Source organism: Artibeus jamaicensis, unplaced genomic scaffold (assembly GCF_021234435.1).
Source record: "Artibeus jamaicensis isolate MK-2021 breed Jamaican fruit bat unplaced genomic scaffold, CSHL_Jam_final scaffold_833, whole genome shotgun sequence".
In the NCBI taxonomy this organism is placed as follows: Eukaryota; Metazoa; Chordata; class Mammalia; order Chiroptera; family Phyllostomidae; genus Artibeus; species Artibeus jamaicensis.
The window spans coordinates 3235043-3250577 of NW_026522056.1; the positions used below are offsets into that span (position 1 = coordinate 3235043).

Sequence of the window (15535 nt, forward strand, 5' to 3'; positions counted from 1 at the left end):
GGGCAGAAGGGCTCCCTCGGGGTTCATCACAGGCTCCCCCCAAATTGCCTGGGTGGGCATCCTGCCACCTCAGCAACCGGATCACCAGAAAGAAGGCCCCCAAGAGAAGACTCCTTCCTCCCTGCTTGGCTCCATCCTTCTTGCCCCAGTGGGAGAATGATTTTGAGTCTCTCAAGAACAATGCCACATGAAACAAAAAATTTCTTGGAATCGAAATTTCTTGGGCAACATATTTCACTGAAAAAAAAATTTTCAGTCTTCAGACTCTGTGATTAGTTCGCTGGATAAGAGGATTACATTTGAAGTTAGAAATGTTAAGTAATGGCCATGTTTTATGAGCTTTCACTGTAACAGGGAGGAGTCGTGTACTTAGTGCTCACATGAACCCTACGGCACACACATCATTCCTTTGTTTTGGGAAGTACTTAATGTAATATTAAGTAGGCAACACAGAAACATAGTACAAAATGTGAAACATTCAAAGGAAATAAAATACAGCCAAGAATAAGTTTCTCTTTCCCCTGCTACACAGTTCTTGACTCGAGGGTCACCTCTGCTCCAGCTTCCCTAGCTGTCCTTCTAGAGATCTATCCCACTGAAGAATATACAAGCACGAACTTTCTGAAGCAGCTGTATTAGTGTTTTTAAATGCTGTTCTGAGAGAACTCCTGTTCCACAACCAGGGCGTCTGCTCAAACGTCTTAATCCGCCTGATCTATCACTGACCAACGTCAGAAGGTTGCCGGGCCCTGTGGGCCTCGCCTTCTCACCTGGACAGAGCGGCGCTGCCTGCCTTTGCACCAACTAAAAACCCCACGGAGCATTTCCTGTGGTGGGTGCTGTACCTGTCACGGACTGTTCAGGAGACAGAGTACACCAAGTGGTTCAACAGAAGGCAAGTGATGTGGGCAACAAGTGCAGAGGCATCAGAGGACGTGGGGAAGGTGAAGGGTCAGAGCGAAGCCTGTGGGGAGGGTGGCTAGGATCAGACTTGGTGAGGGAGAGTGCCCGAGACCCGCGGAAGGCAAGTTTGCTCTCACTTCTGGTCCACCGGTGTCCTACCAGCCCATGAAGGCAAGAGAAAGAAACAAGTGCACACAGACCGAAAAGAAGGAAAGAAAAGTCTTTGTTCACAGAATCAATAGGAAAATCTACAAGACAAGCTAGGGGAACAGGTATGTTAGCAAGACCACGGAAGACAGAGTTAATGCATAAAAACCAATTGTGTTTGCACACACAGGCAATGACGATGAGAACTAAAATTCAAAAACCCAACAGTATCTTTCACAAAATGATGCTGTTATGCATTGTAATTTTGGTGTACTATCTAAAAAAAATTTTTGCCTACTCCATCAAAAAGAAAATATATAAGGACAAATCTATAAATGTGTGTGTGCAAGATGTGTATGCTGAACATACATCGCAAGCACTGATGAAAGAAATTAAAGGCCCAGGTACATGGAAGATATGCTGTGCCAAAGGATCTGAAGACCAAAATTTTGTTCAGATGTTAATTCTTCCCAAATTAACCTACAGATCAAAGTAATCAGAGTCATCTTGGAAATTAAGAAGCTGATTAAACATCAGAGAAATGCAAATCAAAACCACAAAGAGATACACCTCACACCTGTCAGAACAGCCATCATTGATGAATCAACAAACGAGTGTCAGTAAGGATGTGAGGAAAAGAGAACCCTTGTGCACTGTTGGTGGGAATGCAGACTGGTGCAGCCACTGTGGAAAGCAGTGTGGCGGTTCCTAAAAAAATTAAAAATGGATCTGCCTTATGACCCAGCAATTCCACTTCTGGGAATATAGATGAAGAAATCTGAAACAATGCCCTGGCTGGTATGGCTCAATGGGTTGAGCACAGGCCTGTAAACCAGAGGATCACGGTTCGATTCCCAGTCAGGGCATATTCCTGGGTTGCAACCGTGCCAGGTTCCCAGCTGGGGAGCGCGCAAGAGGCAACCGTACACTGATTCTCTCCCCTCTCCTTCCAAAGATAATCACATGCACTTTAATTTTAAAAAAGAAATCTGAAACACTAATTTAAAAGAATACCTGCACCCCTATGTCCATTGCAACATTATTTACAACAGCCAAGATCTGGAAGCAGCCCACGTGTCCATCAGCAGATGAGTGGATAAAAAAGGAGTATCCTGTGCTACATTTACACAATGGGATACTAAGCTGTAAAAATGAAGGAAATTTTACTTTGGTTACAGCATCAGTGGACCTACAGGGTATTATGCTAAGTGAAATAAGCTAGTCAGAGGAAAACAAGTACCGTATGACTTCACTTATATGTGGGATCTAATGAACAAATTAAAGAAACAAAACAGAAACAGACTCAGGGAGGACAGACAGACTGCCATCAGAGGGGAGAGGCTGACAGCGGGGGGCAGGGCAGAAAGGGCGAAGGGATTAAGCAGCACCAATTGGTTGTAGACAGAGATGGGGACTGTGCCCTGGGGAATGCAGTCGGTAATGTTGAGATAAGGGAGATGGGCCAGGTGAGTGCTTGAGGTAGTGGTGGTGCAGGGGGTGGGGACCACTCTGTAGAGTGCATGGCTTTTCTGCCACTTTGCTCTACATCTCAAACTGGTACAGAATGGTACCGAGCATGAACTATGGTTGAAAAATTAAAATAAGCCGATTAAAAATGTAAATGACAGCGCAAAGGCCCTAGAAGAGTAAAGTGAGTCTGGAATAGAACGAGGCTGGCAAAACCCTCACTGGATGCAGCCCTCCCGCCCAGACCGGAACCCACAGAGGGGTGCCCGCGCGGCTGTGCCGGGACAGCCTGCTGGTGAGCGTGGGTTCCTCCTGGTGCTGGGCCAGCAGCAGACTCAGGAGACCGCGAGAGGCCGGGGACACCGCGCTCGTTTCCGTGACACAAATTTATACCCTAGAACTTGGCTTCTCATTCTGGCAACAACATAATTACTAGTCATAACTTTAAATTATTCCTGGAGATTCAGACAGCCACTTATTTTTACAGCTGTAAAAACGATGGTGAAGACATCTTAGTCCAATTGCACACTGACACACCATAATTTTGAAGCCACCAAGAATGCCTAAGCCATGATTTTGCTGGTTATCTTCAAAAATAGAAGGTGCCTTCAACAGAATGATTAATAAACAACGTATTTGATTATTTTGAGGAGAAATAACTCCAGAACCAACTGATCAGTTTCTTCGATTCAACTGTACAAAATATTTTTAAAACTTCTTTTTCCTTAGGATTACCACTCAGAAAAGTTCTCCTGCGCCTCCGCTACCGGACAGGCACCAAGCCCTGAGCTGCTCTGCCTCAGGCCCGCCTATCGCGTGGGGGTTCTGGACTTCGTGCAGGAAAGACTTCACAGCACAAGTCCAGGTGATTTTGAGAATACATTTATTAGCGCCAGGGACAGTGAGACAAAGGAAGGACTTAGAATGCAAGAAGTAACAGGAGAGAGCCTAGGCAGTGCTCTGCTTTGGCTCCCTAGAAACGTCATAGGAAAGGAGTGAGCCAAGGTGAGGCTGCCATTAGTTCACTGAAGTCAGAGAAAAAGGGGGCCCTGGAGAAAGGATGGGGGGTCAGCCCAGTTGAGCTGCCGCTGCCCACTGCTCCCCTGGCCACAAGTCCCCATGGGACCATTATGGTTTAGGAGAAAATAAAAGGTTCACGCCTGGGAAGGGGCATGGACATGCTCTACAGCAGCAGTCCCCAACCTTTTGGGCACCTGTTCCATGGAAGCCAATTTCTCCACGGATGGGCTGGGGGGCAGGCAGTGTGGGGATGCAGGTGGGAACCGGGGTCTCTCACCCACAGCTCCCCTCCTGAGGGGCAGGGACAGGTGGCGGAGCTCAGCTGAGCTTCCTGGGCAAGTCCTGTTCCAGCAGGCCAGGTTCCAGCGGTGTGGGTCTGCCACTCGAGGGGGAGGAACCCTCCCCTGAGTGAGCCTGCACCGCGTGTTTGTCCTGAGGGCTTTTTATCTTTCCTTCTATGGGCGAGACTCTTAGGGGAAGGTTTTAGCAGAATGTTCATTAGCTTTCTAGGTGTACTTTTTAATGTGATGTGTCCAAATGAGCACACAGAGGGGGCCGGGCATATTCTCTGGCCCCTTACACTGTCTTGCTTTCATTTTCAATCTATCTGGCTTTTGATGGGGTTTTCGTCATTTGTTCCCCTGACTTCATCTGTCCTTGGGTTCAGCGGGCACAAATGACTTAATTGGGTCTCTGTCCTCCACCTCCCAAACCAGGGAGATTTAAGCCGTGCATTCTCTGGTCAGGGAGGAGAGGTATAAACCATTCACTGGTGGCCTCAAGTGGCCTTGGTTAGAGGAGATCATTTGTTGCAATTCACTAGCTGGTTTTAAGTCACTCAAACTGTTTGGCCTTGTCTTATTCTTTTGTCTCAGTTTCCCCATTCCACTTGTCCGGGACTTTGTCTATCTTCTGACTGTCCTGCTCACAAGCATTAGTCAAGCTCCTCCCCATTCAAGCATGATCTGAGCCAGTTACTCAGACCGATACTCTGTCTTCCCATGTTCACTTTCACCCGTGACGCTGGTGCGGCCAATGCAGTCACAATGTCACTGGGTAAAATGTCAACTTCTAACCAGCTTAAGAGTCTACCCATTCGCTCTTCCCCCTCCTGCTTCCTTCCTTCCTTCCCTTCTTGAACAAACCCCCACACACCCAGTAGGTGATGGACAGAGGAAAACCTGGGCTGTCCCTCAAAGAGCTCCAGACCATAGGAAGTACAGTCTGATGAACACACGACAAGAAGCAAAAGAAACGCTCCAGCAGGTGAAGCCACGGGGGAACACACACAGCAAGGGGGCAGCTCGCTCCAGTGCCGCCTCTGGCTAACCAGGGGCTCAGGTGGACAGCAGTAGCCAGGTGGGCGTGGGTACGGGGACAAGGGCCAGAGGCAGATGCCAGGCAGAGGAAGCAGTGTGAGCCAAGGCCAGGAGGCAGGGGCATCAGGAGAGGGACTAGAAGGGGTCGGGCAGGGCTGAGCCCACGTCTGGTGTCGAAGGGGGCAGGAAGGAGGGGTCCCTCGGCAGAACAATCATGAAAGGCTTGAGTGTCAAGCTCAGGATTTGGGAGTCACCCTGAGGGCAAAGGGAGCCCAGAAGGACCAGAGCAATGGAGTTCCAGGGTCAGATCTAAATTTTAGACCAACGCCAACAGAGACACATGGGTGTGGCTGCCATGGTGCGTGTTGTTAACCTGCAAACCCTTCTTAGTGGGTTCCTTCAGAGTTAGGGATTCCATCGGGAAGTTCCTATACAACTGCATATTAAAAAGGAGTCCAGTGTGAATTATCTCAGTGCCTGCGTGGTCCATGATATGTGTATCCCGAACTTCAATCACAGCAGTTTCCAAGAATGTTACCAGTTGGAAAGCCCGGCCCCAAACTCAGGAATCAGCACCAGCATTTTAACACCCATGTGAAGCTCTGAGCCATACCGCCAGAAACGCCACCACCAGGGGCAGGCATGGGCCATTCCTGCAGAAGCGCCACTTGGTGCTCCCTCAGCACCAAAGCTGCCTTTGGACTTTTTGAACTTGATTTTGAACTTTCTTGTCCTCCGTCAAGCGGAAGCCGGCCACCCTGGCATCTTCACTGGCCTGGGAAGGCAGTAGACCTGGTGCACTTGGGGTGGCTCCCACCAGAGCAGGCAGCGGCTGAAAGGAGCTTTTGGAGGAAGAGGGCGAGCACTTCTTTTCCATCGACAGGCTCTGCAGGGTAGGCCCCCGGGCCTTCAGTCCGCCCCTGCCACCTGCTGTCCTGCGCCTGCACAGAACTACCGATTCCAGGGGGAAGTGAGGCTCCAATGTGGAGATGTAGACACCCAGTGAGGAAGTGTTCCACACGTACACGCTGCATTCCAATAGAGGGGAGAGGCATGTCAGGGGCTAGGATGGGTGTAAATGGGGACGGGGAATCCTGGGTGACTCCTGGGTTATGGTTTGCACCAAGTGAATTTTTGGGGGCGAGACACAGATGTAGCTGAGAAATGGTAGACAGTGGTGGTAGAAGTGGTGGCGGATGACGGTGGGTGATGGAAGAGAAACAGTGGGGTCAAGGGACAGGACAGGGACTTGAGGATGGAGGGTGGCACACAATGGGCAGAGGAGGTGGAGGACAGATGATGACTAGGGGGTGGTACGTGGTGGGTTGAAGGTGGTGGGTGGTGATGGAGGGCGGTGGAGGAGGGTGGATAGTGGATGGTGATGGTGGGTAGCAGTAGTGGTGACGACGAATGGTAAACGATGGATGGCGGTGGGTGGCAGCCGGTAGGTGACGGACAGAGGGTGGTAGAAGCTGAGTGACAGATGGATATTACACGATGGGTAAAGGGTGGTGGATGGGTAGCAGTGGGTGGCAGGTGATGAGCGGAGGGCGGTAGATGTTCATGAGTGGAGCACAGGGAACGGCCGAGGATGAGGGGAAGGTGGTAAATAGTAAATGGTAGGTAGGTGAGGGGTGGAGGGTGGGAGACGACAGACAACGAATGATGGATGGTGGGTGGTAGGTGGCGATGGTAAACTGCAGCTTGTGGGAGGGGATGGCAGTGGTGGGTCATGGAGGATGGTATCTTGTTCTGATGTGAGTAACTCATTCTGCTGCCACCACCATCTCCCACCCACCCTCCACCATCCGCCATCCCCCACCCACCTGGTGGTGTAAACCCATAACCGGGAGTCATCCTGGACTCCCCCACCCCACCCCCATCAGGCTCCACATGCAAGCAACTACTGCCTCTAAATACAGGCAACAAGGCAGAACCTAAAATCGGGTCTGAAGTGCGGCAGCACAGACTGGAGAACCCAGCTGCTGAGGTCTGAACACTAGCTCTGCCACCTAAAAGCCGCGTGACTTGTCTGCACCACTTTTCTCATCTGAAAAATGCACATACTTCACAAAGTCATGAAGAGCAAATGAGTCAATATTTGTAAAACACCTAGCACAATACCTGCACATAGCAAATGCTATATAAGTATTTGGTATATAGAGAAATACAACATATATGCACCCGACACTTCGATTTCCACCTCTGCTCCTTTCCTACAACATGAATTCCTGCTACATAGCCCCAGAACCAACAGGCAGCACTCTGCGCCCTTCCAGAGTGAGAGCACGGAAGCTGGGAGAAATGACAGAGCAGAAGCACCGCCCCTGGCACACCAGATGGCTCATGGAAGCTGGGGGGCGGGTTTAACTTCCTAGGATCGGATGCTAAGCTGCACCCATACAAAATGTTTTCAGTGTAAGACTGGAGTCTCCACACACGAATGCTTAACAAATCTTTCATTAAGTTTCATCATTTTCCAGCTAAGCCACCCTAGCCACAATAAAACAAGAATCAACACGTCCTCCCCCTGTACAAAGGCGCCGGTTTTGCGTTTTGTTTTCATAAAACCTAGGCTTGTACTGCCTTGGAAGCATTATTCATCCAACTTCGATAAGAGGCATCGCGATGGCTCATGGAGATGACTCAGGGGTAGGAAATAAGCCACACACGTGGACTGAAGGAGAAATTCGCATGTGGACCAAGATCCTAAAAAGGAAACATGGTAAAGGAAATGATGGAGCATGAGATCAGAAAGGGAGGAAGGGGAGTGGAGACAGGGAAGGTGTGAGGACAGGGAGGGTAGGGGAGAGAAGGGGGCACCTCCCCTCTCCGCCCACCGCGGAACAAGTAGAGAGCAGAGCAGCAAGATGCGCTTGTCACTTTCTCTAGTCCCCCATTCCTGCTGGAGACGGAGTGCATACAGGGATTTTGGTAGAAAAGGTGACTACTGCCCTCCCGGCCTCCAGTCAGGCTGAATCACTTGGTTTAGGGACGCGTTCACACTCACATGTCACGTGGTTGGGCCCAATGTCCCAGAGAAAGCATAAATCTAAATGCTTGATTCAGATAGGAAAGGTTCAGAGTGGAATTCTCTGAGGGCACCTATCACACACTGGGCAGGATGGAAATGAGATTCGGAGTGAGAGCGAGTTCTGGGGATGATGGGCAGGACCCGCTGAAGAGCCTTTAGGGAGGGAGGTGACTTTCAGGGGATGACTAACGCAGGTGCAGACACACCTTTCTCCTCCCATGTCTCTTCTAACACTGGTACTCACTTCTCTACAAACATGATAGGAATTTTTTGACTTGCTGGCTCACCAGCTGTGCGTCTTCGGGTCAGTGTCTTATTCTCTCTGAGCCTCAGTTCCTTCTTGATACAGCAAGGGAGGCGACATCTACTTCCCAGGGTTAATGCAAAAGATAAACGGCATGATTTTGTGCTCATTAAAACACTGAGCACAGAGCTCGGCACACGTAAACATTCAGTACATGTTCATTTTCTTCTAACTGTAAATGCCACCCTGAGAAGCTTAATAAAACCATGGAACTCCGGGGTCAGCCCCCAGAAAATCTGGATCCACCAGCATGGGGGGGTCCATTGTGGACACTGAGAAGTTCAGCCCAAAGAATAATCTGGCCACATAATGAAAGGTCTTCATCCCAGGAAGTATGGACTTCCTTTTCCACACCAAACCAGGCAGTGTGGACTCAAACTTGGAAATATTTTTGAAAATACATCAGGCTGTACAATGGAAGCATGTAACTCCAGGAAGTAGTTTCTTTAGATGGGAACCTATCTATAAAACACATTGAATTTCTGAAATGGAATAAATACAGTGCATGGAAGTATTTTCAAAAACCTTCCATTCTGCTCTGATTGATGGGGCTCAGTTCATTGAGTGTCGTCCTGCAAAGCGGAAGGTCACAGGTTGGATTCCCGGTCAGGGCACATGCCTGGGTTGTGGGTTCGGTTCCCCGAATGAAGTACGTACAAGAAGCCAATGTTTCTCCCTCACACTAGTGTTTTCTCCCTCCCTTTCTCTCTCCCTTCCCCTCTCTCTAAAAATACATAAATAAAATATTTCTTTTAAAACTCAAAAAAGCCCAAACTGTCCATTCTTTCAACAAACATTTAGTGACTGCCTACTATGCCAAAGCCAGATGTTGGGGACAGATGCTGTGAGTCAGTTCTGGGCCCTAACCATATTTTGAGCTTTTTGTAAGTGCGGTGGGGAGCCAGTGGTCAGGTTCACACAGGGAGACGATGCTTACAGCACACACAGAGAAAAGGCAGCTCTGGTAGCTGTGGAGTGAAGGGAAGGGTATGAGGGCCAGGAGCTGAGACTGTGCAGGCTACAGTCCAATCAAGGGAAGGCTCGGTGTGGCCTGACGTGGCTGCACCGTGCAGGAACTGACCTCCAAGTCTTGGCAGGTCAGCTAGGAAAGTGAGGAAGCAGCAGACAGGGGGTTTATCCAGCAATGGGGAACCTTTGGTGGCCACCATGAGTTCAGCACGATGCATCTGAGATGCCTCGAGACAACAGTGGGGATCCTGCAGGGTAGCTGGACCTACAGGCTGACAGCTAAGGAGGAAGCAGAGAAACCGCCAGAGGCCCAGGAGTAAGAGTCTGGGTGAGGCCAGGAGGCTGGGAAGGAGCTGCAAGGGAGGTGTCCCCAGCGCTGCTGGGAGTCCGCTGTGGCCTGGATGAAAATATCCCTACTGGCTCTGTGGGTGACCTGCCCCTGTGGTCTGGGCAGAGTAGAAGCTGGTCGGAATGCCTTAACTATGATCAAGAGTAAAGGCCTGCGTGCCTCAAGTGCACTTCAAATTCAAAGTGCTTTACCCCAGAGCCCCCTGCAGGAAAGGCCAAGGCCACAGCACGGACACTACATGGTGCTTGGATTCCAGCAACTACAACTGTGCCCATATTTAGCTTCTCAATTCTATTTTTGGGGCCACAGTAAACATGAATAGGGACACAGGTGCACTCCTGAACTCGGGAAGCTTCTTTGCTATTTCACACCTGTCCTCCTCATTCAGGCTGGGCCTCCTGATCTCCAAGAGTCCCGCGCTGAAATGCTAGTGTCTCTGAGAGCAACCCCAATGCCTGTGAAAACACTCCAGTACCTCTGAGAGCACTCAGTACCTCTGAGAGCACCCAATACCTCTGAGAGCACCCAGTACCTCTGAGAGCACCCAATACCTCTGAGAGCACTAAGTACCTCTGAGAGAGCCCCAATACTGTCCCATTCCCTACGGAGGGGTGCTGGGAGTCAGGAACAGGAGCAGCCTAGGGATGATGGGAAGGTTTTCCTCTGCACAGTGGCCCCTTGGCGGAGTCCTCGGGGGTCTTTTGAAGACAGGTTTGATGGTTGCTGTACTGGTGCCTTCACAGAGAGCTCCAAAGCCTTTGCTGGTGTGTCCTGGTCTCTCCTACATAAACTTATGCAGTGAAGCCCCTCCACCCGCTGCCAGGGCAGGACTCAGGTGGTCTGCGCCAGGTGGGCATCCCCCAGCACAGCCAGAAGGGCCAGGCTAAAAATGCCAACCGGCTCTGTTGTCTCAGAACAGGATGCCTGGAAGAGATGCTCCCCTCGTGGCAGAATGACACCCCATGCTGAGGAGGCGGAGATAAAAAAGGAAACGTCCATTTTGGTACCTACCTATGATGGAATCCCTCCGGAAAACGTCTCTATCGAAAATGTAAAATGACAGGTGACGAAAGCTCCGAGGAATTTCACAGTAGAAGTCCTCTCCATAGAAGGGGCTGGACAAACAAAGAGAAGAGCATGTTAGAGTCTGTGATGCGTGGCCTCACCGTGGGGCGTCACAAGGGTTCGCGCGGTTGGGGCCTGCGAATGAGGGCCGGCCTCAGGCCCACGCTGCAACCTCACTTTTAAACACACCACGAACACACCTTTCTGCTTTCTGCTTGTAAGACATGAAATCACGCTTCCTTAATTGGGATAGAAATGAACTCAAGAGTAAGCAGGCTGTAAAAATCTTCCCGGATGTGGCCCGGGCGCCAAAGGCACGTCACGTTACATCAGCGATTTTCAACCTTTCTCATCTCACGGCACATGGAAACAGTTACCAAAATTCTGTGGTACACTGAAGAATGTATTATATTTTTGCTGATCTGACCAAAAAATAGGTGTAATTTTGATTCATTCACGCCAGACAGCCACTGTTGTGGGGGCGGTTGTCATTTTTTTGTTTGACAAGCTAAGGGAAAAGAGGTCGGTGCCCCGACTACAGAGTCAGGTGCTGAGTGTTTTCAAAGTTCTCGTGGCACGTGAGTGGGATCGCTGCGCTGAACGAGTGAGCGGCCGTGCCAGTTTCATGTCAGGTCAGAGCAGCCAGCGGGCTCGACAGAGGTGGTGCTCTGTACACAACTATGTCTGGTGTGTGTCTGGGTTTAACACAAATGTCCCAGCACTGCCCCATTTTGAGGGTCTGGGTGGAGGAGCAGGCCTCACTCAGCATTTCAGTTTCAGAGAGTGCAGAGCATCCCCCTTTGTCCAGAAGTCAGGGTGAAACTCCAACTGGGCGACCAGTCTGCATCTCTCCCCAGGAGGGGAGCTTCACCCACCACAGCCGACCCTCCGCACAGACCCTGAGGCTCCTTCGCCCACAGATGGAGACTCGGAATAAACTGCAAACTCTAATCGAGGGACCAGGAGCCTTGGACCATCCCGGCCAGGCACAGGCTAAGGTTAGCAGACAGCAGGTTCTGTACCCAAACACAGCACCCCCAGACCTGCACCCACCAGTGGAAAATGGAGCAGTCCCTTCAGCATGCACACTTACAGGCTGGGGATCTGGCATGATCCCATTGCCATGCACATGCACAGCTGAGGTCCAACGGAGAAACATAAGAGGCCAAGTAAAAACTAAGACAGTCTGTTACACTTTGTTAGGAGAAAGAAGGGTACAGGTTCCTGACCAAGTATGAAAACAGGTAGAAAAAAGAATTATACTCTGAGTACCTCCTAGTGAGTTTATTGTGAGTGACACAGTCACGACACTAGGAAAGAAAGGAAGGGATCAGCTCCCAACTAAGAGAGCTCCAGAGCCATATTCTACCAGCTCTGAGATGCGCCCCCTCCCAACTGGAGGATCTCTGACGTCAGAAAGTACCCTGCAGTCACCATCAGAAAGGGATGTTTCAGAGATCAGTCAGTACTGCTTTTTCTCAGTGCACGTAAAGCCATGGTGCATCACCAACTGACCAATGTCACAGACTCCATAAAACACAGTATTTCTGATGGAATGGCTGGCTGTCACTTGAAGGTCACTAGCACAAAGAACTGGAACTTTGCAAGCTACAGGGTCATTGCGGGGACAAGGGGGTGAGGTAAAGAAGCCATCACAGGATATAGGCATGACCGGAACGTGAAAGCCATTCAGTAGGGAAGGGGAGCGGTGTGGAGGAGAGGACAGCAGCAGGCAAGGAGGGAATGGAACAAGTCCGGGGTCCAGCATGGGCCCACAGCAGGCACTGTGCACGCCTGGACCCAAAGAGAGCTGAGCCAGGGAGAGCGGGTCGGAGAGGAGGAAAGGGCTGGGAGAGGCAGGAAGCCAACAGGTCTGACACCCAGAAACCAAACTACGTGCTGATCCTGCCAGAAGGAAAGGTAAAGGGCCCGCAGTGGCCAGCACATGTTTGAGGAAAAAGAGCAAAGGTGGAGGACTCCGAGTTCCAGGTTTCAAACTCTACTGCAATGTAATAGTAATCAAAACAGCATGGTCCTATCCCAGCGACAGACAGAGAAACCCCTACCTCACACCATACACAAAAGTTTACTCAAAGTGATCGCATACCTAGATGTAAGAGCTACAACTACAACACCTAAAATTACAACTATACAGAAATTAATCTTTGCAAATCATCTACCTGATACAAAAACTTTGTGCCCAGAGTACATTTAAAAACTTTTACAGCACAATAAGACAAGTAATTCTTTTGAAAAATGAGCAAAAGGTTTGAACAGATATATCACCAAAGACGAATGACCCACAAGCACATAAAAAAATGTTGAACGTCGTTAGCCATCAGGGAAATGCAAAATAACTGACAACAAACCACTTCACATGCACTGGGATGACGGTAACAAAAGAAGATGACAAATAACAAGTGTGGAGTAGAGTGTGGAGAAAGTGGAACCCTCGCACATGGGGGGTGGAAATGCAAATCATGTAGTCACTTTAGGATCCAGATGCAAAGAAGGAAACAGTTTGGCAGGGTCTTGAAAAGTTAAACATAGAGAGACGCAGGACACAGCCATCCCCCTCCCCCTCCTAGGTGCATACCCAAGAGAAATGAAAATGTGTCCACGTGAGAACTTATCTACGAACGTTCACAGCAGCATTATTCACGATAGCCAAACGGGGGAGATGACCAAGATGGCCATCAAGTGACACGTGAAAAAACAAAATCTGGTAAACTCATACAGAGAATTCCCACTTGGTGACACAAAAGAACAAAGTACTGATAATGCTGCAGCAGTGAATCTCAGAAGCATGCTAAGTGTGAGAATCCAGATGCAAAAAAGAAAAAAGCCCAACACTTTTTGACACCACACGTACATGAAATGTCCAGAAAAAGCAGATACGTGTACAAAGTAGGTCAGTGAACGCAAGAGGCCGGGGGTGGGAGGGAACTGGGAAGGGCCCTTCGTGAGTGTCCTGGGGTGGATTATGCTGACAATGACACAGCTCTGCAAATTTACAAAAATCACTCAATGTCACACTTTTTGAAAACCCCTGCAGCCTGAAGAGGGCTCTTCACAGCCCTTTCCCCAGCTTCTCCCCTCCCGACAGCTCAGCCTCAGAAAGGGAGGCAAAATGTGCCCTGCATTCTGTTCTGGGCACTGGACGCAGCCTTCAGGGAGCCGGTGCTCCGGGGGTGGCCAGCTTCACCCGGGCACCCTGACGTCCCAGGCCCCGTTCTGAGCCCCAACAGGTAGCAGATACAGTTGGCTCTTGAACAACGCAGGTTTTACAATTCACGTGCAAGTGCAGCCGCACGGTTCAAACCCACTCTGTTGCAGGGTCAGCTGCCTTCAGCCCTCACAATACCCTCACAGGGTGGGGAAACCGGGCAGAGCCCCCCAAAATCGGAATTTATTTGTAAGAAATTGTGCATTTATTCTTACACATTCGAACTCCAGTCACCTTCAAAGTACTCTCCATTTGATGCAATAAACCTATGGAGATGATTTTTCTACTGCTTAAAACAGTTTTTAAACTCATCAATTTTGATGCCTTTTAGTGTTTCCTCCATTTTTGGTTTTACCTCTTCCACATCAGCGAAATGTTTCCTTTTGAGGACTTTTTTTCATCCAGGGAAATGGAAAAAGTTGCTGGGGGCGAAGTCAGGTGAATAAGAAGGGTGGGGCACGGGGGTCCTGCCAGTTTTGGAGGGACTGCTGAACACTCAGCACAGTGTGGGCAGGGGCACTCATAAGTCACCCATCATGAAACAGGCAAACACACTGAAAGAGTCTCCAAAGAAAATTCACTAAATCTGAACGCAGCCTCTCACAACACCAGCTGGTGCACTGATACAATGGGTGCCTAGAACGTTCCCTTAGTGAGGGAAGTCCGTACTACAAGGGCCCTCCCTTCAGAAGACAATTCCAGTGTTTTGGGGTCTCTCCTCTCAAGCAAGGAAAGAGTGGGCTTTGAATCCCGCTGTAGTCAGAAAAATAATGTCCCCCCAAAGATGTCCAGGTCCTAATCTCCAGGGCCTGTGAATATGTTACCTTACATGGCAAAAGGGACTTTGCAAATGGCATTAAGTTAAGGATCCAGAGTTCAAAAGTTATTCTGGGCTATCCAGGTCTTCATAAGAGGCAGCGGAGGGGTCAGAGCCAGAGAAGGACAGCTGGTGACAGAAACGAGGCTGCAGTGATGCAGGCCCTCAAGACAAGGCCGGACAAGGTCAGGACAGTATTCTGCCCTGGGGCCGCCAGATGGAACCAGTGCTGCTGACACTGACTGTGGTGACTTTGGACTTCTTACTTCCAGAACTGTGAGATAGTAAGTTTGTGTTGTTTTAGCCACTAAGTTTGTGACAACACTTTGTTGTCACAAATGTCACAAAGTGATGGGACCCTCACACATCAGGCCCAATCCATACGGAACCAGCTTCTCATGCTAACTGGTGAGCTTCTTCTGATGGAGTTGATGGAATACATGAAAAAAACAAAACACAGGAGGAAGTAGAACATGAGTGAAATGAAATAATGCACCAAAGAAATTGTACACGTGAAGGTATTTTATTTTCCTGGGACATCACATGGCAGCTCTCCGGGAAAGAGGATCAGGCACGGCAGGGGGACAGATGCCCTCCCGACAAAAAGCAGAGCATGGGGAACGCTCAGAGCGGACCTCCAGACCTGGGCTGCCATCTCGGGCTGACCACTGTTGCACCAGGGACACTGGGAGGGAGAGAGGGAGGAAGAAGACAGCCGCCCCGAGCCAGGCCCTATGGGGCCAAGGTGGGGAGACCGGGCAACACCCACCTCTTCTTGCTCAGAGCAACACCTAGTGACTTTACAACCCTCATTGGTATACAACCCTGCCTGTCCCCAAGTCTAAAATCACAATGTGCTGGGAGATGCATTAAATTTTAAAATAGCACAGAGCTTCAGAATATACCTTCTCCCTT

General features: G+C 49.8%; 1 protein-coding gene across 1 annotated transcript in view; it reads right to left on the bottom strand.

Moving 5' to 3' along the window:
* The window catches only part of RASA3 (RAS p21 protein activator 3), a 115726-nt gene that overhangs the window by 47389 nt on the left and 52802 nt on the right, over positions 1-15535 (bottom strand). The window contains exon 3 of the mRNA XM_037125672.2: positions 10524-10627. Within this exon, the coding sequence (XP_036981567.1) occupies positions 10524-10627 (104 nt within the window). The remainder of the gene's footprint in view (positions 1-10523; positions 10628-15535) is intronic.